The 27,240-nt window shown below is 36.6% G+C and overlaps 1 protein-coding gene across 8 annotated transcripts in view; it reads right to left on the bottom strand.

Moving 5' to 3' along the window:
- Positions 1–963: 963 nt before the first annotated feature.
- Positions 964–27,240, bottom strand: part of ZRANB3 (zinc finger RANBP2-type containing 3) — a 56,163-nt gene continuing 29,886 nt past the window's right edge. For 3 of the 8 annotated variants that reach the window (XM_067299373.1, XM_067299375.1, XM_067299374.1), the window contains exons 6-22: positions 25,243–25,474; positions 23,041–23,126; positions 20,169–20,340; positions 18,446–18,574; positions 16,882–17,001; positions 16,029–16,148; positions 15,317–15,496; positions 14,871–15,023; positions 13,762–14,230; positions 11,846–12,052; positions 10,913–11,004; positions 10,625–10,726; positions 7,654–7,796; positions 6,250–6,393; positions 5,330–5,723; positions 3,042–3,173; positions 964–1,940 (exon numbers count right to left, since the gene is read on the bottom strand). In XM_067299373.1, coding sequence (XP_067155474.1) covers positions 1,842–1,940; positions 3,042–3,173; positions 5,330–5,723; positions 6,250–6,393; positions 7,654–7,796; positions 10,625–10,726; positions 10,913–11,004; positions 11,846–12,052; positions 13,762–14,230; positions 14,871–15,023; positions 15,317–15,496; positions 16,029–16,148; positions 16,882–17,001; positions 18,446–18,574; positions 20,169–20,340; positions 23,041–23,126; positions 25,243–25,474 — 2,974 coding nt within the window. In that variant the 3' untranslated portion in view covers positions 964–1,841. The remainder of the gene's footprint in view (positions 1,941–3,041; positions 3,174–5,329; positions 5,724–6,249; positions 6,394–7,653; positions 7,797–10,624; positions 10,727–10,912; positions 11,005–11,845; positions 12,053–13,761; positions 14,231–14,870; positions 15,024–15,316; positions 15,497–16,028; positions 16,149–16,881; positions 17,002–18,445; positions 18,575–20,168; positions 20,341–23,040; positions 23,127–25,242; positions 25,475–27,240) is intronic. The other 5 variants (XM_067299381.1, XM_067299379.1, XM_067299382.1 and 2 more) reach the window with 5 other exon arrangements.

The raw sequence follows: 27,240 nt of genomic DNA on the forward strand, positions 1-27,240 counted from the left end.
AGAGGTTTTCTTCACAGAAAATCTTGTAGGATTTTGTTCTCTAGCTTTTTCATGCAATTCCTTTAGTAGCTTGGGGAGGGTGTGGTCAAAGACCAATTTAGCTATTGTCTGTCTAGCTTTTTAAAAAGAAGTTGCACTTAGCTAATCAGTAGATGTTTTCCTTAACTGCAACTTATTTCCCTAGTCCCTTGTTTTCCTCCCCTCCTGATATGTTGTCCTAATCTCTGAATGAATTTTGCATTAAAATATAGTTTCTTCTAAAGGTGGCATAAACTTAAAAATCCCTTATCTAGTGATCAGGCTGTCATCACTTGGTCTTTTAAACTGCTGAATGGAAGATTCATTAAATCAGTCTATTTACAACACATCTAAACATAGTACTTGGGTTTTTGCTCAGTCTACCAGTTTTACCATTATGTAAAAATGGTGCATTCACAACCTTCCTGTGTTAATCAGTACAAAAGGCTGACAAAAGGAGTGTTTAAAATTTTAACATTTTCTTTGTAAGTAAGTATAATAAAAAGCTCAAGCATCATCTACTTGAAATGGCAGAATCCTGTAGCACTTTTAGAATCAAGAATCAATCACAGAGTGGTTGAGGTTGGAAGGGACCTCTGGAGATCATCTAGTCCAACCCCCCCCTGCTCAAGCAGGGTCACCTAGAGCGTGTTGCACAGGATCATGTCCAGGCGGGTTTTGAGTATCTCCAGAGAAGGAGACTGCACAACCTCAAAATGCCTGTCACTTACATATGAGCCTACTACTGACCTGATAGCATACATCCCTTTTTTAATTCTCACCCTTTCCCATGAGGGCTTTCTGGCTCTGGCACTCCTCCTCCCCAGGGGAGCTGCAGAGGCAAGGGGAAACAGTTTAAAACAAGAGTTTGCAAAGGTTGGTGGTTGAGTATATTTCCTTCTCAGTGAAAACCAAACTACTTAATCTGCTGTGTCATTCACTGCTTGCTCCAGTTCAATCCTGCTATGTTTTGAAATACTAATCTATTATATAAACCACTAAAAAAGTTACTAGAAAGAGAAATGTATTTAAAGTAACCTGAAAGAAAGACACTTAAAATTTCAGAGACGCTGGTTATTTTGGACTATTTGTTAAACAGAACAAAATAGTTATGCTGTGACCATAGCATTTTCACAGAAGTTAGTTACCTTTTGAAGAAATAGGGAGCAATGGATATTACCAAGTAGTGTCAATTACATTTTAAACACAAGCTGTTTTAAAGAAAAGCTGATTTCAATAAACATTAATTCTAAATGCCCAAGTTTTCTGAAGTCAGGTCCAATGCCAACAATAGGTCCTTCATAGCTGATTAGAGTATTCCCAAGACTGCTATTAATTTGTATGGAGGTATGATACAGTTATTTTAGGAGACAAATCAGTTACGCTATTTTGTTATAATAGAGATCAGGGCCTGGATTTCTTCCAGTAACTTTAATATCTTAATTTAATCATCTTTTTTTTGGTTCAGATATCCCCTCTATCACCCAATACACTTGAACACTAAAAAACAACAAAAGTTTCAGCAGAATTTCCTCCAGTTCTTACAGGTGCAACTACATTGTAACATGAAAATAGTAATACATTGAAATTGCATTAAGGTTATATCCAGAAATTTAGCTCTTAAATCACAGCCCTATAAAACTATTACCATGATCAAGTGCTATGCAGTCCTCCAAGGTCCTTGCAAAATGTCTTAAGAAGTGATTTACTTTTTTAATTCACTTTTTTTTTCCTTCTTAGCAGCATAATAGACTATAAAGATTATTTTTAATCAGTGCATAAGAAAAACTGAATTACGATGCAGCTGAATATATTTTGCATTTTTACATCTTCACAAAAAATTTTGTGATATCACAGCCATACTTTGTAGCTAAAGAACGCCTCTTCATCTGACTTCTTTCTTTAGCTTGTTTTGCAGTTCTCTGCAAAAGAGAAAGATGCATCTGTTCAGTAAATATTATGTTACTAGGCAACAGTATTTTACAGGGAAGGCATTAGCTCTCAGGTTAAACTTCTTCAATCTAATTTTGCAGTAGACAACATATAAAATGCAGATGTGTTTATTAAGGTGACATTTTCCCAATCCTGATTAAACTGTTGTATCATAATGGTACTGTCCATCCTTACTGGTGCTTTCCTGGAGGGAAGAAAAAGCTAACGCCAAGCCTCGCTGACAAGGCAGCACGGAGGAGCTTCCAATAGTGAGTAAAAAAAACCCTGAATGAACAACAGAGAAGCATTTCTAACTAAAGTAGTTTCTACTAGTAGCTTTTCTACTAGTAGCTTCTCTCCTCATCCGTAATGTCAGGCAATGCCTTTTACCCATAAAATACACAGGAAGTAGTAACTGCATTATACCATAAATGTAATGTCAAGTCCTCAACTACCTGTAAGACAGTTTTAGTGTCTCCTGTTGGAGAAAACCTGTACTTAGCTCCATGTTCCCAGCACTTGACAGGTCAAACATGGAGTAAAGCTAGCAGTAGGCAGTTGTTTTGAGGTGATGGATTTCCCATTTTGTTGCACAGCTTTCCAGTCACAACACCTGAGCGATGGCACACGGCAAGCCGCAGATGGGGAGGGAGTACTGAGGATCACAAGGAAGAGCAATGACTGTATGGGCAGGGGGTTGTTCCATCGGAGATGAGACAGCTGAGGAGGGACCCAAAGAAAGGCACAGAGAGGTCGGAGCCAGGCTCTTCTCAGAGGGGTGTGTGGGGGCATTCCCAGGGGACATGAAGGAGGTTTCATCCTGAGGGCACTCAGGTGCTGACTAGGGGCCGGAGACCCTGCAGAGCCTCCATGCTTGGAGATGTTCAACGCTTGCCTGCACAGGATGACCCTGAGCAACCTGCTCTGAGCAACCTGCTCGGAGCTGGGGTCAGACTAAGCGATCTCCAGAGGTCCCTTCTGCCCTAGGATTTTCTGTGATTCTAAGTAGTGAAGTACTACACAGGTACTGCTGTGATGCCCATACACAACATTTCCACAGGAGGAGACGATGAATTTCGGATGATACCAACCTCTTTGTGGCAGACTGTGCACAGAGTTTGAAGGTTTTCCAGGGAGCACTGTCCTCCTCCACTATAAACCGGTTTGATATGATCCACCTGCCAAAACTGGCCTTCTGTTGGGTTTGTTATAATTTCATTCAACTGCAGGAAACAAAGGACATGACAGTGGAAGCGTTAAATATTCCTCCTGAACTACACATATTCTATAGTAAGAACAAGAAAATAATTCAGGAAAGTAGCTATTTATAGTTTTCAACTGAGAGAAGGGAAATAAGCGTTAGCATTTTTTTGTTATTTCCAGTGGACAACAAAGAACCGTAATTCTGGTTGCATATTTTCACCTAGACTGCAGCATACTGAAGCACGTTACAGTGGATCAAGAGGAGGTGCATTCTAATGTGTTCCCTTACCAAGGAAAAACAGAGGGAAAGGTTCAGTTTGTCTTCACAGACACAATAATTTATCTTTAATCCCATTTTATTAGCATCAGTTATTAACATTCTGTGATTCTGTGATCAAGAGCTGATATTAAAAACAAATGTACACAAGTAAAAATGCTGAAGTAAAAAAAAAAAGGCCCCATCACAAAAATGAAAGAACTGGACTCTCACTAGATCTTTATCATTTAAGTTTTTGATTGAGTTAATGGGAATTGTAATAACGACCATTGAGAAACCCTACAAAACAAAGCCCTATGACAGTATCCAAAAAAACCTAAGGAGTATTGTAACTTAAACACAGCATATCATAATTCAATTTACTTAAATGGTTATATGAAATCTCCCCCAAACTACTTATCTCAGTCTTTTAGATTTGGGCTTATATTTTCAAAAGCTGCAAGTAATACAAAACTGACTTTAAATCTACGATCATTATAAACAGTGATGATTTTTCTTTTGCAAGTTTAAACAGGTGTCAGCAGAATTTATTTAAACAGTTTAGAACAGGTAAGTTCTGAATTAGGATTTCAACCCTTAAAAGCAGCAAATAAAATTGTATTTTAGTTTCTGAATACAAATACCACTACATAGGAATGTTCTGCCTTCCTGCTCCATTGCCTCCAAGTCAAAGCAGCAGCAATGACAACCAGAAAAGAATAGTGTCAGTTTTTAATGCATTTTGAGGAGACAGTGCTGTGATAACTGACTTCTGTTAAGCTCCTTCTGAACATTCTGCAAAGTAGGAATAACCTAGTTTAGTATGCCGGTTAGCTTCTTGTGCAGTTAAGTTATAATTACATCCCTTATTGGTTTAATTTAATATGATGGTCTTCAGTTCTGTCTGTATATTGGTAATTATGCTGTTTTTATCCCAAAAGCAGCTTCATCTGGTCCTAGGTGAAGTTATCATGTGGAATGAGATTAAAACTCACTCATGCAGTTGCAATTTAACATGTATTTCACTATTTGATTGGGTATCCTTACTGCCCCTCTTCTCCTTTTCAGTGTTTTTGGATGCGAGCATGGACAACACCCTGTGGGACGAGGTGACTGTACAGTATGACAGCTGCTCTTTAGTAGTTGCCAGCATATATGCTCTTGCTCTGTAGTAAATACTAAACAATTGTGTGCCTCAGTCCCCTTTCACTGCTGCACACATTATTACAGGATAAAAGCGTGCACGCGTTCAGTTATCAGGAAGCGTCTTAAGTCCCACCGCTTGCCACAAACAATAGGCTCAACATGGACATATGAACAATATTTGGTCCTTGAGCATTTGTTTCATACCTACATAGGCTACACTGCAGAAAACAAGGGGAGTTCCACATGCTAAACACACCGTATATCCAAAGGAGAATGTAGAACTAATAGTTTGGACAATGTCCGTCTCCAAATATATCCGAGAAATCCCCCATTCCATTCAGTGGTAATATGGCTTCCGTGTACACAGAACGAATACCGATTAAAAATAATGTTTACATCGTAGCTATGCAATATTTTCAAATTGACTACTTTTACATTCTTAAAATTTATTTCATAAACATGCATTTCATTCAAGTGCATTTCAAGTAAAATCAATTGCAATATTTACATCCCTAAGGAATCTTCTGACACCTCTCTCTTTCAGGGATGAAAAATGTGTTACCAAGACTTTTTTTTTTTTTTTTTTTTTTAAGATTTTCTTTTTTTTTTCCTTATTCTGTTGGTGCAGTGTAACCCTCTCTTTTAAATTTGTAAGAACATCATTTTGGATTTCTCTGGTAGCTAATAGTTTGTATTTGACAAATGAAACAAAATAGCTGCCTACTACAGGAGCACACAGATTGGCTGTTGCTGCTTAAAAGCCAGTATTATTACCTGTCCTAGGGGAAGGCGAGACATCCAGGAACTCTCCAGAAGTTTCTTACGTTGAATCTTCGGCGCATCTCTGATACTGAGATAAAGCTCCTGGGCGTTCTGATTGCAAAACTGGCAAACACCGCGTTCAATTTCAAACACTTTGGTCCTAAGGTAGCTCTGACTGGAGCGAATCGAGAAGTCCTCCTGGCACGCGTGAGAGCAGAATCGCGTGTCCCAAGCAGGGGCCTGGCAGCCGTGGCCAAGCTGAACCGTTGGCTGCTGACAGCTGAGACAAAGCGGGTTCCCTTTGCTATCCAGGGCCTGCAAATAGCCTTTGGATAGGGAGGAACCTTCACCTTCAGCCTGATCTGAATGAAGAATCGAAGGATCTTTTCCATTTTCCACAAGCAACCTGTTCAGAGAAAGAGTACAGCTACTAAAAAAGCACAAATTCAGTGATACAATTCAGTAGTCTTTATGCAATGCATACATCCATTAGATTTTTTTTTTTCTGTAAAATACCAATTTCAATTGAAAGAATATCCTACCCAGGTTGAATTTTTTCCAAGGGCCTTTTATGGATAGAATTTTTTTATTTTCTCCCTCATTATAAATTATGAAGCAGAATAGAAGAAAATTTGGTGTCCCAAATTTGCTGTCGACCTCAGAAGCAGGCCTGAGCTAAAGTTCATGTTTCCCTAATAACATAGCTTATTTTCCTGTTTCATTTTATCAGACTCAATTAATTAGTACTTATATCAGTAGACAACAGATGTAATCTGTTATAAGAATAAAACACAGCCCACCAGCACTACAGTAAGTTTCCAATCTAAACACTGTACCTCAGCAAGGTAAACAGCCATAACTAATTATTTTACTTCCTCAAAAAAAATTAATGGAGAAACAGTATAATCACTGTATTAGATTAATAAACCTACTTTGTGGAATGACCAGTTTGTTCAATAGACGCATCTTTATTCTTCAGACAAACCCTGCTTTCCTTGGAGATGAGGCGAACGCTGCCCCCGCTGCTGCTAGCTTTGCTAAGTGAGGCTGCTGCAACATCCTCCTTGGTCACATACCTAAAAATTCAAAATTCTGTCAATATACTTGGTATTGTACTACAACAGCAACAGTATCCCTCAGAGAATATCCACTCTCTTTTCTACAGCAAGATTGATACTGCATATTCTGTTAAAATATTTCTTGTTTCCCACGTCATACGAATAAAGTTTGGCGAAAATGTGCTTCTCTGTAATACTTCCACGTTACATAAGATATCTTTTTCCAAAAACAGCTTCAGCTCTATTGAGCAAATAGATAAGTTGTTTTACATACACCATAATTAAAAAGGTGAAAGTGATTTGATATTGCTTGAAATTGAAATCTGAAAGCCATTTTGTTTCGTTTAGATGAAGTATCACTGATATTCTAGATAATATGGGAAACTTTAAAAGCTCTGGAGGACTCCTTGCTCAGTTAGTTCATCTTTGAACTCGCTTCTTCATTTTATTGTGAAACCATAGAAAACACCAGAGCTCTTAAAATCCCTTCACTCTGGTCATTCTTCAAAACACTGCTGTTCAGGCAACTTCTCATCAATATACCTTCCCTGTATTATACTAGGTGCTAAACCCTATATACCACTAAGGTGGTATATATACCACTAAGGTGGTATATAGTTAGATTTTTCTTGTATTTTGTGGAAGGAAACAATCAAGCATCAGATTAAGAAACACTATTGAACTTCCTGCTACTTGTCCTTCTTATATTACTGGAATTACAAGCTCTGCTATTTACTTACTTGAATTCTTACCTACTGCCAAAATATAGCCACCCTGGAGAATAACAGTAGGGATTCAGAAGAAAAATTAGATTTTAGATAGTTTGTAGAGGCGCCTTGATGAGTAAATCTGTACGCCTGAGAAGTTTTGCAAAGAGCAATGACAACACTGAAGATGCAAAAATAGATCAGGGAAGAGACTGCCATTATCAGAGAAAGGAACAAAAGTGGGAAGAAAGGTAAATTTAGATCTTAAAGATTAACCACCACCACTTTTCAGTGACACCCAGCAAGGAAAACAATGGTTTTGAGAAATGTCATCCATACAGGACAGAAAATTATTTAAAGAAAAAGATGAGTATGAGAAAGAGTTGGAGTAGACTGTGAATTCTGAATAAAACATTGTGTCATTGATTGGAACTAGTAATTTATTCCTACTTGCAGGCATGGAAAGACAAGAAGATATATTTTGACCTTACTTTTCTTTTGAACTAAAAGTTACATAAAATATATCAAGTTCTTGCAGCAGTTAGTAAGAAGAAGAAAATGAAAACCATACCTTTTTGTGCTGCTAACCACTGACTGCTTTTTAGACATCTCTTCTGCAGCAAGAACAGGACTGTAAAATATCTGACCACTTTTTCTGACAATTTTCTGTTTCATTGCTGTTAGATGACTCCATTCTTTCACAAACCTCAGTATCTAGTAGAGAATGCTATTGTCAGCAACATAAGAGGCATTAAATGGAAATATTTAAATACAGTGAAAGGGTGCTATAAATTTGTATATTCAAAATTGGATGGAAAAAGCTGGCATGATCAGAGACTGTCCCTTCAAGTCATTTGACACATACACTAAAAAGAAAGAAAGTAGTAAAGAAGAAGAAAAAAAAAAAAACAATCTCTGAAAAACCTAGATGATGCTCCGGCATCATCTATAATCCTAGTTTTGCTGTGATAGGCATGTTGATCCAGAATGTAGAAAATAAAGCATGCTCCCTAATCGGAATAGTTAGGCCAGAAAAACTGGTAGCACAGAAATCACTGTACTGGTGAAGACTACGTTTTCTCCAGAGAAACATCTTGACGCACGAAGGCTGGAAATGGCCTTTAATCAGTCTAAGCCATAGCATTACGAGAAGGGATTCTTGAAAGCGCCTCACATAAGCCCTTCTTGTACAAGCAAGACTTTGCTAATGGGAAGAACAGGGAAGAGAGTTTTCTTATGAGAGCCGTATCTCTGTTGCACTAAGCCGTTCAGAAAAGGAGAGTTCACTACAGTGACTTTAACAAGGGGGTTTATAGACCACCTTTCTTCTTTCCTCTAACCTTCTGATGCATGTTTAACACTAGATTAACAATTTGGAGCGTACACTCTGTAAGGACAGTGTAAAAGACAACCACAGGTAAACTCAAAGGGCTGTTCTATCCAATTAGGTATCACCCTGTTTTCTCAATAAATGTTCCAACTTGTAAAATTCTCACAGAATCACTGACGTACGTGCAGTAAGGCTATTATATTCCTTTACAATATTAGTGTCAGAAAACTCATATACTTAATAAAAACTATTATAATAAATTAGCAATTAATGAGAAAGCAGACTACCAAAATATCTTAGAATTATGCACATTTTTCTGTCAATACTGCCATACTCTTTTCTGTGGCATTCCACTGAAGCATACTGAAAGATCTATGACTGTCAAGTAGAGATATGCTTTATCAGCAAATAATCAAAAGACAACGGTTTTCTCCAGCTGAACTTGCAATTCAACTTCTTTCACAGCAGTCTCAAACTGACACATCCACAGGGTCCTAAGGAAATACTGACGTGCTGTTAAACAACGTACTCCAGAAAGGAAACGGAGAGCATAGCATAATACTGAACACCTTTCCTTATTTTGCATTCAGAATTTGAAAGAAGTATAATAAAATAAAGGGGCTCAGAGGAACTTCATTATTTCTGGCACTTAATCTAAGACATCTTTACAGGCTGGGAAGCCACATAAAAAAATTGAAGTTGCAAACTGATATAAATGGTATGATTAATAGCTTTCCTCAATAATTATAACCACAGAAAAGTCAGGAAGTGAGAAAAAAAAAGTGTTCCTACATAGGAATTTAGAATTAATAAAATGACTGCTCACTTGAGGATGTGTGTAGGGGAAAAAGGATTTCACCCCACCCTATCTCTGCAATGGAAAATAACAGTAACAATATGACAACTGAACCAGTGTAGTTAGCTTTGTTTTGGCTTTTTTTTTTTTTCTTCTCTCTCTCCATTCTGTTCTTCCAATCTTCTCCTTCAATGATTTAAAATAATCTTTAATAGTCAGCACCAAGCTGTTTTTGAACAAGGACTGTTACTTATGCCAAACTAACAGTTTTGCTATGGGAAGAACAAATATATTTCTCAAAATGGACTTAATTGTGACTTCAGTTTTATGCAGGAACATACGTCCTCACAGCTCTACGTAGTAGAGACAGCCATGAAACTAATAAAGTTGCCTGTAATACATCAAGTGTATTTCCGAGGCTGTGGCTAGACTCATTAGATTTTACCTTTCTTACACATGCCTCATTTTAGAGAAATATTCTTTATCAAAGTCAGCTCAAAATACACCTGCAGTAGGTGAGCTGAGCAAAATCGCTCCTTTTTTCAGCCAAAGTCTGACTTAGAAGGAACCAACAGTAGGGGGATTTCTGCCTTCTTAACATGTCTTTACAGTCCAGTAAATTGCTGTGAATTTTTTTTTTTTTTTTTTGCAAAATCTGTGCTACCCATTATCATTAGCTGCTTCACAAAAGTGTTGGTTCCATAGTCAGGTATCTGTCCCATGAATTTGAATTCAAGTCTTGCTGGAGAACCTACTAAAAGAATCGGTTTTGTTCCTACATGACAAAATTTGATTTTCCAAGTTACATTTCTCTTGAAATGGCAGAAACGTAAGACGACTATTCTGAACAGCTAACATTGCACAGCTTGATTTAAATTCTGGATTTCCTTACTTTGAGTCCTTGGTTTAACTGTGTTAATGTTCTCTTTAAATGCCATTTTGGATGTAATCTTTATTACAGAAGTAAGAGAAGCTACATGTCTCAGTGTACTTGCACCCTACACCAATTTGAACATTCTGTCAAAAGTGCAGAGGTCTACCCAGAACTGTAGCTCTGATACAATCTAGCACATTTTTATTCACAATGTGCCACATTTAATTCATAACCTTTAAAATGCTATTTTGTTGACTTACAAATGTTAGTTACTAATCCTGTAAATGAGAAGTTAAGTGATGCCTAGTTGATTCCATCTACAAAAATGTTAACAGGAGGTATGATAATTTGCCAAAGTAACAGACTGCATAGTTAATATTCACATCAACATTTATAAGATCTGTTTGCATTGATGAAACTGTGCCTAGATCCCAAGCCCTGAAACAGAAAATGTTCAGCATTTATTGAGAGAGAGAGGAAAAAAAAAAAAAGGCATTCCAAATTAAATATTATATTACTGTCCCAATAAAATTTGTTCTTACCAATGAACGATTTCGTTTTTGCTGGAAAGTCTCTGGTAAATCCTCCCAGTTATCCAACTGTATGTCCAAAGGAATGAAATTATGATTCAGTGGTTCACCATCCTGGACAAGGAAACAGTTTTGTTTACAGATGCAGCGTAGTACAATCTAGAAAAAACTATCCGTTTTTCAAACGGATTATTCTCCCTTCCAAATAAATTCAGGCCCCCAAGGTAAGATGTTTCAGAAACAAGTGATTAGCTACAGATGCATGATAATACCACAGATGCATATGTTTTTCAGTATTACCTTTGTATAGAGGTGAATTCTATCAGTATTCCTGCTTGCACAGAACATAAGCCCATCATATACTGGAAACATATTTGATTTATCTACATCTTCTAAAAAGAGAAATAAAATTGAAATTAAAAGAAAGTTTTCTTAAATCTTTCATGCCTAGGTTAAAACATTTTGATAGAGGTTTACAGGGTACTTAGCTCAATAAGAACATGATTCAAATATAGATATATTCATAGTGAGTTATACTTAATTATCTGCTATGAGCAACCCTTAGTCTTCTCTATCATTCACTCATTCAGTCTATTCAGATGTTAAAAGTAATAACATACCCCTCTTTTAAGAAGTTCTCTATGAAACTTCTCCGTTTTGTGTACATGCAAAACCATTTTTGTATGAACACTGTAAAACTCTTTTTTCCAAATTTTCAGAAATTATGGAACAAAATCCAAGAGAATATATATGAATACCCTACTAGGTTTCTGTATCTAATTCCAGAACAATATGACATCACAAGATCCACAGCTAAAGCAGCAAGATGTTAAGATATTTGTACATTTTACTTTTCCATTCAATTAACTACTATTTGTTTTGCCCATGGCTGTCCTGGACACAAGTAAATACCATGACAAGCTTCAATAAAATTATACATTTTAACTTAAGATTCAGGGTGCCTAATCTGATAGCTGTTCATATGTCAACCAAAAACTCCATATGAGTTACAACTTAGGAGTTGTACGAAAAGGCTGGGTTCAGCCCTCTTGAAAATTCAATAGGCATCTTAAGCTAAAAATAAAAAGCCATGGGTTAGCCTATATACCTCTCTCTGTCTTTTAAATGTGCACTTTTTATTAAAAAATTATTCTTCATGCCAGCAGCATTTAATTCAGTTTCACAGATATTATATTATGAACTTCATTTCATATGAGTCCCACTTTCCTTTACCTTCTTCACACTTTTTTTCACTTTCATTCTCAGTTTCCATAGCTTCCAGTTCACTGACGTCATCAGACTGCTGGGTTGCTGTTTCCACAAAACCTCTTCTTCTGTCTTCTTCATTGCCCACTGCTTTCGCTCCGATTCTTTCAGAGTCCTTTGATACATCTTCCTCAGTCTGGCTAGTAGGAGGTTCACAGTTTCTTTTAACTACAGCTAGAGAAACAAGAAAAGTGATCATTAATGCTTCCTGTAAAAAGAGAATCAATGTACACATGGAGACAATATTATGTAATTGAAATACAAAGAAATCACATTTTATTTTCTAGTACTATTATGGCCCAATCCCTTATGAGACTAAACAAATTAGACAGACTAATTTAAGGTAAATTTCAAACCATTCATGTTTTAGCTATGTTGAAATGGAAGCTTCTAACTCCCTATATTACTATTAAAAAGAAAGGAAACTACATGGCATACTATTGTACAAATGCCAATATTTACTCAAGAGAAGCATGCATAAGTTTTCTCTTCCTTCTTCCTACCACATTTCAGAAATCAAAGCTCAATGGCGGTGAAATAAATTACTCTGATGCAAGAACTACTCTTGCTCATGAAGTGAGTGTTAGCTCTTGCTCCCTAACAGTGGGGAGAGCCAACAGCATTTTCCAGAAGTAGTTACAGTCTTCTTTGTTCCACAGGAAATCAATGGCCAATTCACTTCAGGGCTTGGTAAACATGTGTCATGTAGGTAGGAATAAAAGGAGAAGGAAAGCTGCAGAACGTGGATGGCTCTGGAAGTGTTTATCAGAACAGGGTTTACAGAGTTATGCAAAATGACTGACTTGGTCTGCCTGCCCAAATGCTCCCGCTTTCTGGAGCAAGTGCAACACCAGACAGTGTAAGTTTTTCAATATCTTTGGCAATGTTGTGGATGGATGAACCACCGAGAAGTGAGGTCAGGGTTCTGCACCTTCCTTCTCCTTTGCTGACACTCGATGTTACCACTAATGACTTCTGCAAATCAGTTTTATCACTCAAGTATTAGATGAAAAAAACAGTATTATAAGCAATAAGTAATGGCAAATAAGCATCTCTTACATGCTAATTTTAATATTAGGAAAATAAACATATGGAACAAGATGTTCCATTTATGCAATTTCATGCGCTCAGCTTAATGTCAAAATGCATGCAATAAATACTGTGGTTAGCAATTATGTATTGTATGCAGCTGTTGTATAGCATAAGCACACTAAATAATTTCCAAGCATTGTTCTGTTTTCTACTTGTGAAATTTAGAAGTTGTCCTTGAGATAATATCAGAAGCACACAGAGGCTTTAAAAAACCTCCCAAACTCAATCCCCCCCCCCCAACAACAACAAAAAGACCCCAGACAACCTTATTCCTCCTTTTCCTATTTAAACAACATAAATATAGAAATTAATTTATAAAAACATGTTTTAAGTTTCCAGATAGCTTAAATAAATTTATTAAAAGACATCTATTCTGTCCTGTTGGAGAAAGAAATGTCATATTTTCAAGGTAATGACTCTCATGACAAATATACCATACTAGAGTCAATAACACATCTATATCACATCATCAACTACCGAAAAAATTGTATCATTTAATTGGTTTCAGCACAAACATTAAATACTCTTGCTCACAGAATTTATACTCTTAATATTCATCTGAATTTTCCATTCATACCAAATTTGCATATGTAAAAAAGCCTCAGAGAAAGCAAAATTAAGAATTTATGAAAACAGATCACTTAACAGGTATCTGCACACATCAAGGTACCATTCTTCATAATTTGGCTGGATTTGTGAATATGTAGGCATTTAAAAAAACTATAGTCTCTGAAGCAAATCACAACCGGAACAGAATATGCATGCTTTTCTGTGCAGCACAGGTCGCTTACCGTTACTGCTCTGAGGGCAATTGCACATTTCACAGTAAGGGAGTAACTCGTTATTACTGTAACTGCAAACACCACAGTGCCAAACTTTATCTAAAGCCATGCTTTTGCTTGAAGTGTTTAAGCCACTAGAAAGGACTTGATTGTTTTCTTCTGTAAACAAAGCGGGGTTTTTTCCAGCCAAAGAATTTTTCTTTTTCTTACTGAAGCTGACTGGAGTAGATCCACTTATGCTTCTGGATCTTTTAGCTTCAGGTTCATAGGTATTTTTATGACAAATTGAATCCATATCACTTATTCCTATGGAATCCAGGTTTGCATGGCTCTTTTCTGCATCCTCTTCTTTCGTGACTTCAGGTGAATCTGAAGCAAGATTTAATGGTTCATTACAAGAAAATATTTTGCGTTTCTTCTCAGTGGAGGATTTTGGGGAAAAGAAGGAACGTATGTCATGCTGTCTTTCCTTTTCAAACTAGGAAAGAGGAAAAAAAAACGTAAACCTTATAATTATGGCATCAGAATCTGTTAAAAATTATAATCATTTTTCTCCATTAATAGTAGTCCCTAATAGAGTTAATTTTTGTTAAAACACAGAAATAAAAGATAACTTCTTTTAACTAATGTAAAAAGCAATCCAACATTGCTCTCCTCTTTTCTAGAAAATATTCTCAATATTCTCATCAAAATTCTGAAACAGCACTATCAAAGAACAAATACACAGAACTGGCATGTTATGTGCCTTTTCTGATGACACCCCTTACAAGGAAAGGCTTTAAATGTGTTTCTTAGAACTACTGTATTGAATTTAATTGACTACTAATGAAGCTGTAATTTAAACAAAAATTATCCGGTTTTGTCTGACTCTGAGGATGGGTCAGTCACCTAAAACATAACATAAAGACCAATCCATAGCCTGTAGATGACATTTAGACCCAGCAGATCACTTGCTCCAGCTTCACCTAAATTTTTGAAATTAAAATGGCATTAATTTTTCACTCCTTTAGTGTTTCTCTATCAGTAAATTTTGCAGTATAAACAAAGCATAAGTGAAGAAATCAGATTTTTTTTTTTTAATGAAAAAACACTGAAAAAACTTAAGCTCCGAGTCTTACATGTGTAAATAAAAGTTCATTTCTGCAGTCTTCTAGACTTTCATTTGGGGTCCAGGTTTCAGCAAAACTCAAAAAATCCCATTTCTCCTTATCACCTTCTTCAGCCTGCATTTTCTCTTTCTTGCCATTCAAGGTGCTGCCTGTAACTTTGGCCTGCAGAAAGAAGACTTGCATAGAGTTTCCTAGGAATTCGTATGTTGGAACAAATTTAGCTATCTAAATTCACTCAGTTTGCTTCTCTTGCAAATTCAATTCAGCATTTGTAAAGTGAGAAATTCAGTAGTAATTCAAAACAATAATCATTTTGGTAATTGGCAATTCTAGGTGCATCAGTCTGTCTAATACTAGGACAGTAGAAAAGAAAAATGTTATTTGGCACTTGCACTTAAATGCTATCTTAAGCATAGTGAGTTCTTGATTATTTGGTTCTATTCCACCACACGCACCTTACGATTCAGCATGGCCCACAGAAGAGGATCCAGTGTTCCTTTTGCAATAAGGAAGTGAATATTTACAGAACTGCATTGCCCAATTCGATGCGCTCTGTCTTCTGCTTGCTTAATATGGCCTGGATCCCAATATAATTCAGCAAACACAACATGAGTAGCAGCAGTAAAAGTTAAACCCTAAACAAAATTAGTAAGTAGATGTATTTTAGAAAAAAAGATTCTACACACAAACAACTGAATATCAGAAGTAAAAAAAATAAAAATAAAAAATAATAAAAAAAAGCCACATGCTGTCTGTACAAAACATTTCTATATGGGAGGGACCATCTGGATAAGAGATCCTACACTGATTACTATCTTGAGCCTCAGGTAGATGTTAGTAAGATTCAGAAAACGTTGAAATATTCTGCAAATGCTGCACATGGCTTTTCATTGTGGAAGTAACATCTGTTTCTTATTAATCTGGTACTTTTAGAGCAACAGAGTTTTCACTAATTATTCAAGTATGAGATGCTGCTGTTAATCTTGATTTTGCTTAAGTAATTTCATGGAGGCTCAAAACAGTTTACACAGTGCAAAAAATGAATAAATGAGTCTGCAAAAGATACATCATAGGAACTGCCTTCAATACATATCTTCAGTCACCAACTGACTTTAATATTTATACTCTTTAAGTTTCTTATTTCACATATTTCCTTTTTTAACCTACCTGACCGGCTGCCTGAATACTCAAAATAGCAACTCGGGTGTCAGGATCCTTCTGAAACTGATTAACAAGTTGTATTCTTTCTGCAGAAGGAACACTCCCATCTATTCGTATGTAGCGAGCCTATAACACATCATGATAGAGACAAAAATACAGATATCCCTGTCTATTTTTGGACACAATCACTCATCCCTCCTAATTCCACCCCCCAATACATAAATATTTGTTCTGTTCCTATTATGGGGATAGAAGTAAATCTCATACCCTTTGGGTTACATCTAGAGAAGTGTAGATATAGTATTCCCTCTTTACAAAAGTGGAACACAGAAAGATCATGGGCTCTTAAAATGGAACACTCTGCAGAAGAATGTATAATTCCACTGACAGGAGTTATTAAAATTCTTTAATTTCAAGCATTTGCAAAATAATAGCTTACTATTATTAAAAAATTAAGCCTCTGTTCCCTAGCAATGGTTGAGAGTCCTTGATCAATAATACGGAGGTAGTTTGCAGACATTTTTACTGCTTTGAATTAAATGTTCAAGCAAGATGATGGCATTCTGCAAAACCAAGAAAGGAAACAGAAGTACATTGGTGGGAAACTTGGGAAACAACCAACTACAACATCTATTCAATAATAATGCATCATAATAGATGCGAGTGTTTACTTTCTCTCTGAAATATAAAACAGTTCTGCAAAACTCCACAGTCCTTTTAATCCAATGACATTGACCTGTATGTACTTAAACTCCATGAATGTCTGTAGCACAGGCAGTTCTACTGAATTCAAATACAGCTGATTTGTACTTCTAAAGCTTTAATATTAAAGTTGAATATACATATATTAAACCATTACCTTTTTTTCTATAACAGCCTCTGTACAGGCTTGAAGCATGCTTAAGTGGTGAGCAAAAACTAGAAACTTTAATTTGTCATTTTCAAGCATCATTTTGATATAGTCCTTTACTGCTCCTGCCTAGAGAAGAGAGTGAGTTTGTATTAGACATACAAAATGTTCAAAAAGACAGTTTTAACTTTGACATCCTTCAATTTCCTGTGATATGAAAAAGTAGAAGGCTGAATTTTTTTGTTATCCATTCTAAGACATTATCAAACACTAGCACTGGTAAATATACAATTATTCAAATTCCTTTTTTAAATAATGCTGTAAGTTTATGTCTTAACAGAGAGACCTATCTCATACTTCTAGAGAAAAAAAACTTTATCTACAAAAGATTGAGCAGTTAGATGCCATTTCTTCAGGATTAAGATGTAAATAAAAATATTTAAGTTAAAAATATATTATCTGATGTTATAAGTCATATTAGAAAAAAACAGATTTCTGCCCATAAACACATTTTAAATGGACAATGTAACATTTAATTAGAACTTCTGTATCTCTATCCCTAAAGGCACATACCAAAACTGAAAGAATAATCTAGTTACTTTCATAATACTGTAATTATGAAAGATTGCTCTATTTAAAGATTCATACAGTTCTTTTGTTTCAAATATCATTTTCAATATCTTTTATAAAAACTATTAAATTAATAACGATGACAGTTACTAATAAAATTAATCAGTGATCAGTGGTTCATGCAGTGCTTAGTATAGCAGTCCTCAAACTTCTTTCTCTTTCAGCCTCCTGTTTGAAAATGGCTAAAATGGGTAGGGGAGACACTAGAAAAGCAGGGAAGAAAAAGCCACAGAACCAAGCAGTGATATTTTTAAGATAAGGAGAAGAAAAATTTGAAGTAGTTGGTCAGATTCTCAGCTCTCACTGATCTGCAGCCTGCAGAATTGACCTTCTCTAAAAATAGCTATAAAGAAGCCTGATAACAGGCTAAAAAGTAGGTGTGTAAAAGCCTGGTTACTAACTTATTTTCCTCACATCTTAGGCTGTAGCAGTACAGAAGGAAAAAAATGAACATGGGGTCCCATTTGATGAGAAAGAAAGAGACCAGCTAGCAAGGATTACTCGGGTGTTTCTGCCCTTGGGGAGAACCGCCAGCACTGATGGAACACAAGCTGCGTAAGGGCTGCACCAGCACCGTCCTGTAACACAAGGCAGCCGGGGCAGCGGCAGCAGCTGCCGACACACAGCTCCCTAAGCAGCCACCTTCAGTACGTTCCTCAGCCTGGGAGGTGCATTCAGTGCTGTTAGGAGACTATGCCTGGACAGTCTCAGTCGGCTTTGTGGATACATAATCAGCAACAGTTTTAACACTTAGCTCAGGTTATTACATTGGGATTCAGTCTAGTCCATAAACATATAGGGAAAACAAGAATGTTTCCCCATATTGCAAACATAAAACAAACCAGTCAACCTCATCTAATATTCAGGCCAATACAATTAATTGTATCTAAGTTAAAACACACTGGGTATTTTAAATATACTAAGAGAAGGCTTCCAGGCTTACCTTGGCAATGGCTGTTTCTTTATACATGCGTGTGATTAGACTCATGACTTGAGCAAAGTGGCCTTCAGTGGCATCGGAATTCAGACTTCTCATTAACTTCTCCCACACTGCAAAAGTCGTATTCAAATCCTAATTGGGAGAAAAGATCAGTGGTTAGAAAGATGGTACAAAGCATACTCTACCTTATCATGCATTTGCATGAAATGTCCAGGAACTGAGTACTTTTGACAACTCTATCAAATTTGGCTGAAAGTAACTAAGGGGTTCAAAAACTAATGGAAAAGACAACAGACTTTTTCATTCTTGGGCTTCAGTGGAAAAAGCCAGGTTATGGATAAGCATTATGGTTTAACTGAGAGACTGCTATAAGAATTTGAGTTTTTGTCTTCTTAGCTGTATTATTTCTTAAGTGTGATAAAGCTTCGGGGATTAGAATATACACTAAAATGATCATACTAAAATTAGGGCAACTTTCATAATTATCTGATGCAAAAAAAATTGTCATGTTCATGTTATATTTTAAAAATAAGGAATAAAATAGATGGTATGTTATAGATTTACATTTTTTAAAAATACAGAATCACAGAATGTTTCAGTTTGGAAAGGACCTCTGGAGATCATCTGGTCCAACTCCCCTGCTCAAAGCAGGGTCAGCTAGAGCAGGTTGCACAGAAGCATGTCCAGTTGAGTTTTGAGTATTTCCAAGGATGGAGACTCCACAACCTCTCTGGGCAACTTGTTCCAGTGATCATTCATCCTCATAGTAAAGAATTGTCTTCTTGTGTTCAAGTGGAATTTCCTGTTTCAGTTTGTGGCCATTCCCTCTCATCCTGCCACTGGGCATCACTTGAGAAGAGTCTGGCCCCATTCTCTGGACACCTTCCCATCAGGTATTTATACACATTGATAAGATCCCCCCTGAGCCTTACTTCTCCAGGCTAAATAGTCCCAGTTCCCTTAGCCTCTGCTCATGAGAGATGCTTCAGTCCCTTATCTTTGTGACTGCTGGACTGGCTCCAGCCTGTCCATGTCTCTCTTGTACTGGGGAGCCCAGATCCAGACCTAGCACTCCAGACGTGGCCTCACCATTGCTAAGCAGAGGGGAAGGATCACCTCCCTTGACTTGCTAGCAATGCTCTGCCTAATGCAGCCCAGGATATCGTTGACCACTTACACCACAAAGGCACATCACTGTCTTGTGTTCAACTTGCTGTCTACCAGGACCCCCAGGTCCTTCTCTGAAAAGGTGCTCTTGACCTCGTTGGCCCCCAGCCTGTATTGATGCATGGGGTTATTTCCTCCTCAGGTGCACAACTTTGCTGAACTTCACAAGGTTCCTCTCTGCCCATTTCTGCAGCCTGTTGAGGTCCCTCTGAGTAGCAGCACAACCATCTGGTGTATTAGCCACTTTTCCCAGTTTTGTGGTATCAGTGAGCTGAGGGTGCATTCAGTCCTGTCATCCAGGTCATTAATGAAGATATTAAACAGTACTGGCCCCAGTATCGACCCCTGGGGGATACCACTGGTGACTGGCCTCCAGCTGGACTTTGTGCCACTGATCACAATTCTCCGAGTCCAGCAATTCAGTCAATTTTCAATCCACCACTTACCTAGCTCATACTTCATCAGCTTGTCAACATATGCCTACAGTATACATATGATACATATGCATACATAGGCATTACTAACAAATGTGTTTCTGGCAAAAGGGAAAAAAATTTACCTTAGCTGCGGCTTGTGGGAGGTCAAATGGAATACGCTGCCTAACTTTGGGAGGCAACTGAGTTAAAACATCATTCTTCAGTCTCCTGATCATTATTTCACTTAAAAGTTGATGTAGTTCTTCTAAATTTGAAGCTCCTCTACAGTCCCACTGAGTTCTTTTACCAAAAAATCTGAAAATGAAAAATAAACACTGAAGGTAAAAACTAATTCTTCCAATTTCAACAGAAACCTTCAGTACATAATTAATTTTAAAATGCACTGTTAGATATGAAGGTGTGCTGGATAGTGACTTTCAGTGTTTCCGGTTACGCCAGAGAGATGATTGTTTTCTGTCTGATTCCTTCCAACGTTAGAGTCTTAGAGCTGTTTAAACTTCCCAGCAGATACCCGCAGGCCTAACTTCAGTCAGATGCATACAGTCTTCTATCTCATCACAGCTATACTTTCCTTTGTGCAGGAAGCAGAAGCTTCGGGTATCAGTTTAAAACTCGTATCACTGGAATGCCATCTTGAACTGAAGGCAGAACTCACAAGGAACTAAAGACATGGTTCAAAGGTATTATAGCTTTACATTAAAAAGTGTTACTGATAAAACTAAAAATGAAAAAATATATACCATAACGAAAATGCTCTTCATTATACTACAGAGGGGAACAGTTGATAAAATAATGAGAGCTGTAAATATAACCATTAATATTCTTTTTCTCCCCTCCAACCCCCACCCCCAAGAATTTCTTATTGGTTGCAGCTGGAACAGGTTTTTAGGCTAAATGTACCAGTTTTAAATGTAGGAATATTTGATGAGCAAGGTTAAATAGAGAAAATAGGTTTCAGGCTAAAAAGAGATTAAAGGTTAAAAGGAGAAAGGAATTATCAGTTTAGTCTTCGTTCTTCTTTTTTTCCTCTCCCTGCTTTGTTTTGTTTTTAAGCTCAAACACAATAACTAGCCTGACAGATTCCACTGGTTCTGGATGAAAACTCAGGTAGCACCTTCCAAGGACAGGAGAGTATGTTGCAAGCATTTAATTTTATATCGTTAAGAAATATATTACTTAAATAGTTTTAAGCCTTACTGAGCTTATCTACAGTGTTTTAGTTGGCTCCCAAGAATCAGTCTGGAAAGGGGCTGAGGGACTTGTTTCTGAACCGGTAAAGTATTGACATAACACACTCAGAATGTTATAGAGACAGAAGATAGGTACATCATCTGTTCATATCACCTCTTCTTGGGTCTATCTATTGGCTGTCCTTAGAAAGGTTTCCTCCTCCCCAGCCTGACCATTGGGAATATAAATTAATGGTAGACAAGAACTCACAGAAATACTTTGGACCTCATCTTTAGAAACAGGTGTCTAGGAACACCTAAGTTAAAAAACATTTTCACAGCAACTGCTGCATAAAATAGTCCTATCAAGTTTATTACCACAGGATGTTTTGTTTCAGGCAAGTCATGAAGACAAAGTTATTTACTGAGAGCTTGCCAAACCCTGAACTTGATTTTTATTACATTTATGGTATTCCAAAAATAAGATAATCATCTATGATTGAATAGCTAACCATGATGTACCCACGCACACTTGTGGTGTGAAAATTACAGATGCATTCAGTCAAAACATCATGGGAAAAAATAGCATTTCTCTGTCTGAAAATTAGACAGCACTGCTCCATGTTATTTGAAATTAAATACTGATAAAATGCAGATGATGGAGGGAAAACAAAAACATATATGAAGATGAAACTATATAATTATTACTGTAAAAATTAAATCTAGCTGCTGGCTAATTTTGCTGGCAAAATCTGTTGTTTTGAATATACATGAAATTGTAGCTAAGAGATTTCAACAATGTTCTTCCCTTCTCCCAGTTTCTTTTGTTCTAGACTGTGTTACGCTGTTGCATAGATTGAAATGAGTAAAACTAAGTATTTTAAATCAGAGCTTCTTAGCTATCCCCCTCCCTCCGTTTCAGAGTACATCTAGAGAAACTGATCATTAAACCTGGAGGAAGCAAGCCAGAGGAAAGTAAGTCCTCATGAAGTTAATAACTTCAACACATGAAACATGAAAACACACAAAAGACACAGGGGGTAAAAATGAGTTTAAAAGTCACTAGGCACGTGTGTGAAAAGCATAACAACCAATTTTACCTAGCAAATGAGAGGCAAGGCAGTGGACAAGAATTTATAATACCTACATTCAGTTCCTCAAACTGAACTACAAATACACTGCTCTGTTTTTGAGAGTTTTATATTTTTATCTACTTTTACTCAATTAATCTGTAAAATACAGAGACGAGTATTAGTCTTTTTCTCTCAAGTGTGATGGGATAGCAGAGACTGGACCTTATAGGAAGTATAGTAAGAAAGGAGGTGATTACATGATATGGGCATAGGACTGAGAATCAGAAACTCCTAAGCTTCTGCTCTAGCTGAGCCTCCAGCTCCAATTGTAAAAGTAACACCTATACACTTCACACTAATGACAGTAAATTTGTAAATAATTTTATGTAACAGAATGCTGCCACTTGAACTTTCTCTCAAACTCTAATAGTTTCCAAATTTTTCCTTGAGCAAGGTTTCCAATCTATTTAACCCTCCTCCTACACAGTTCTAAACACTCTGGCAACAAGCCCTGCATGGATGCCAAGCTATCTTCTACGCTTATGCAGGATGCTTCTTATAGGTGGTGCTTTTCCCCTGCAAGGCCCTAATTTTCTTTAGTGGAATGAGAGAGAGTTTCTGACCCTGGGTTTCTAAGAGTGATGGTATGATACAGTAATAGAGGTATGACTTAGAATTCTCTTACTTCACATGAGAAAAAAGCCAAAATCTAAGTCATTCACAGGAAAATAGAAGGGCAAGTAAAATAATACCTGACACGAGCATTGCAGTATTTTTTGGCATATTCACTCCAAGTTCCAAATCTCCTTGGAAAAAGTGCCTCAATCTGCATGAAAAGCTGTATAAGAAAAAAGAAGTGACAGTGACAGATTGCCTTTAAATGTAAGACTATTCAGAAATAATTATCACTTGTTACATGATTATTTTGTTAAGCTTGCATTCATCCGTTGCGAAGAAAACACATAGCTCGGTGCACACACAAAGGACTTCCATAAGAGTATGGATGTGTCCTCAGACGGGACAGCTATAGGAAGCCCTCAAAGAACAGAATACCCTGAACAGCATTACACAGTGCCAAAGACTTGGAAAAAGACTTAAGCTGAAGGAGATAACATGGATGAGAAGACGTTCTTCCTAAAAATGCAGTATTTGTCATTCGCCAGGTACATGCACTTCTGCAAACTTTCAAAGGAGGTATTCCATGAATACCATTCTTCCTGAATGCAAGAAACCCTACTCATTCTTAAGTTTTATTTAAAAAAATAGACAATGCCAACACAGACAGAAATTTCATGCCTTCCTTCCCAGTTGAGTAACAGAAGGTAAACAACAGTCCGGACAAGCTTAACAAGAAAGCCTACAAGCTGTGTTACTGTCATATGTTTCTGGATTCAGAGATCACAACTAGATCCAAGACAAATTGTTAAGCAGAAGTGGAAAGGAAGCAGCAGTAACCCAGAATGCCCTCCTAATTCCATTTCCCTGCTGTCCTCTTAAATACACTGTACATCATTTTCGCCATTTAAGCTTTCATATGACCTAATCACATTCTAGAGACCTCTCCCCAAAATAAAATTACTACAGCTGGATTTTGTCCTTCACAGGCTTTTTTCAAGACAGAAATTAGAGAACTGAAGAGGAGTATTAAGAGAAAAATTAGTATTTATTCTCCCAAGTGAAGTGCTGCTATTTTGACAGAAATCTAAGCCAAACAAGAAATCTGCCTGTAATTATTTGCTATAAATGAATATAAACATAAACGAATAATGCTTTGCATTTTCTATGCACATTCCATTTGAAGACTTCATAGAGAGATTCTACTTATGTTATAAAACTGATTAAAGTAATGATTTTTATACTCTTCCCTATAAACCACAGCAGAACTTTTGTATCACTACAAAAATCTCTCAAACTCTCTCCCATTATCAAAGTCTTGAGAATTTTGACCACAGTATCATGATCAAGGACAGCTTATATGTAATTTCTTTGAAAGTCTTAAGTGATGTTGCTTACTGATCTTGATATCAACGCACTGTATAAAATATAACACTTGCTAAGTTCAGTTCTCCTCCCAGGGGTGGTTGCAATGTCTTTGATACATGTGCAGGAAGTTTCATAACTACCCACACCCACAGATAAAAATACTCATTGAAAAGTTTTAACCAAATACTCATAATACATCAAGTCCTTTTTCATATTGTGGCTATCTTTTCAAGTTGTATTAACCTCTCTAAACAAATTAAATTGTTACAGGGTCTTGGCATAAGTCATACTTATACAGCAAGAAACTCTAAAGTGCAAAGTACTATTTATAGAATCCTTATAAGTTCCTTACACACAAATTAACTCTTATGTTCAATTTTTTTCCTATACTTGATTAAAAAAAAAAAAAAAAGCCAATTAGTTGGATTCAGTATAAGATCACACTCTCCTATCTGGTCTTCCCCAATTCAATAAGTTGAAGAAAGAAAAATCTTTCTGGATCACAACAAGCACAGGATATATATTTTCCATTTGTGCAGTACTAGTGAACATGAGGAATACTAAAAAGACCAGAGGTAAACAAAGAACTTTCTAAATCAGATCAGGAAGCAGAAGATTTAATACAAGTTCTTGTATATCAAGAACTCTCCTACCCAGTAGGAGCAAATAGAAAATAGCCTGAGCTGCAAATTATTTCACCCAACAATCCAGTCTCTTATTAGAAGTTAATATTACCTGTAACAAACAGCCTCATGTGATCTGTGCTTAAGCTTGACACAAGTTTGTAAAACATCAGTATAATCAACTCAAACCAAAAGACACTGCATTACTTTCTCCTACATGTGCTTCATAATGTAAGTAGTGCACTGTTTTATGCCCTAATGCATGCAACTGTACCTATTCAAAGAAATTATAAAATTGTTCATTCATTACTTATACCAGCCCTAAGAACAGCATAATATTTCTAATACCTCTTCAGGTCTTCCTAGAGCAGGAGTTCCAGTAAGAAGAATAGCTCTAACAGCTTTCTGCACAATTGGCAACAAAATCTTGCTGCGGGTGGCATTTCTGGATTTCATATAGTGTGATTCATCAATCACAACTACCTTAAAGTTTTGCCTGTACAAAGTGTCTACTAAAGTCTGTGCATCAGTAGTTAACAGGCCGTATCCCAGAATTGTCACTTTGCTGGTTGATATTCTCCTTAAAAGAGAAAATAAAGATGTTCTGTTAGTGATTTTTTTACACTAGGATGAGAAACAAAAGGAAGAGATAGGAAAATTAATATAGTAAAGAAATTATACAAAACCCAATTTTTATTAAGAAGGTATGAAGGCATATTTTGTAATGGTTAATCCAAATCTGCTGTCAGGCCCACTAATAATAATACAGAATTTTGGTATTTTAAACTTTCTAGCAACTGACACTTCTATAAATCATGAATATTTCTCAAGCATTCTCAGAAGATACACCTTGCATTTATAAACAAGTTCTAAGATTTTATTTGGTTGCCTTGGTTCAATTTGTGCTTTTCCAGGAATATCAGATGGGACAAAACCACCTTCTGGACAAAAAGTTACACACTTGTATCAAATCACTATGAGCACAATTTGTAAACAGCGCTGAAAAACTTGAAGTAACGTTTCTATTCAAGCTACCTATGCAAAGCTACTTTTGCTGTATATGCCAAGTAGTCACCTTAATAGTAGCCTGAAACAACTAACTGGCCTGTCTTTGGGACGTTGAGTATTGTGAAGATAGTCTAGGTTGACCCTCATCATCTGAAAAAACTCAGTACACAAGTTGTTTATCTAGCCTTTTTGCCCAAACAGTATACAAAGAAAACAAAAAATGCAGGGAATCATGAGGCACAAGACAAAAAAAATGGGTATTTAGGTGGAAAAGAACTTCCTACAATAAACTCAAGGATATATTTAGGCCCAAGGCACCAACTGATTTTGAAATCACTAGAGAGCACTGTGGCCCTTCAGGAGCCTCTGAGCAGCACAGGAACTCTTTCAAGTTGTTAGACGAACACAGATTACCGGAATGAGAGTCATAGCTGGTCTACTCATCTGTCAGACACCAGTGCTCTACTGGCATGATTTTTATTTGTTCCCTGGTAGTAACAGACTAGAAGTACACTAAGCTGAAGTTTTCTTTACAATTTCAGAGGAAGAAAGTATGTGCATGTGTACATTTATGCCTGTGGATATGGGAGGAAAGGTACTGGTTAGAGCACCGGCACTATGACCAGTGCATTACAGACTCTGGGTAGTGTTGTGTAGATAAATGCAGCAACCAGTGAAAAAATTCCCTCTATTCCTCTGTGGAGAGTGGAGAAAAAAAAAAACAGTACTTTTAAAATAAAACTACTTATTTTCAGCTGAACCAGTTTACTTATTCAAAAAATACCCAATTTCAAATGCAATTAGAAGTTATGACAACCTAGACCGATGCCTAAGTATGTTTTAACTTCTTAATTAATTTAAATAGGTTAAAAACAACATTCAAGCATTAAATTTCATTATTGAAGTTTAAGAAAAGCAAATTATTGAACTGAGAGAAATGAAAGGCTGAACATAAGGAGGCACAATTTAACGAAGTGCTAAACAGATTTGGTAGTTGTATATCTTCTTGCAGATGCATAAAAACACTTTTTCTATGTTAAAATATTAGTTCGACAGCTACTTCACTCATAGCTAGGAAACCTCCTGGGAGTTAAACAAACAGAAAAATGCGTTTTCCTCTCTTCTTATTGTGAATACAAGTAAGTGATGACAGTTAAGGTCTACTCATTTAAAAAAATCTTAAAAGATGAACAGAATTCTGTTTCCTAATTACTTTTGCCAACAGTCATGCCCTTTATTCCATATTTTTAATGTGTTCAGCACCCTTCTGTGTTCAGCATTGTAAGCATAAAGTTTTCATGTGGATTTTTAGTGAATAGCTAAAAAGGCTCATTGGAT

Source organism: Apteryx mantelli, chromosome 6 (genome assembly GCF_036417845.1).
Source record: "Apteryx mantelli isolate bAptMan1 chromosome 6, bAptMan1.hap1, whole genome shotgun sequence".
Classification (NCBI taxonomy): Eukaryota; Metazoa; Chordata; class Aves; order Apterygiformes; family Apterygidae; genus Apteryx; species Apteryx mantelli.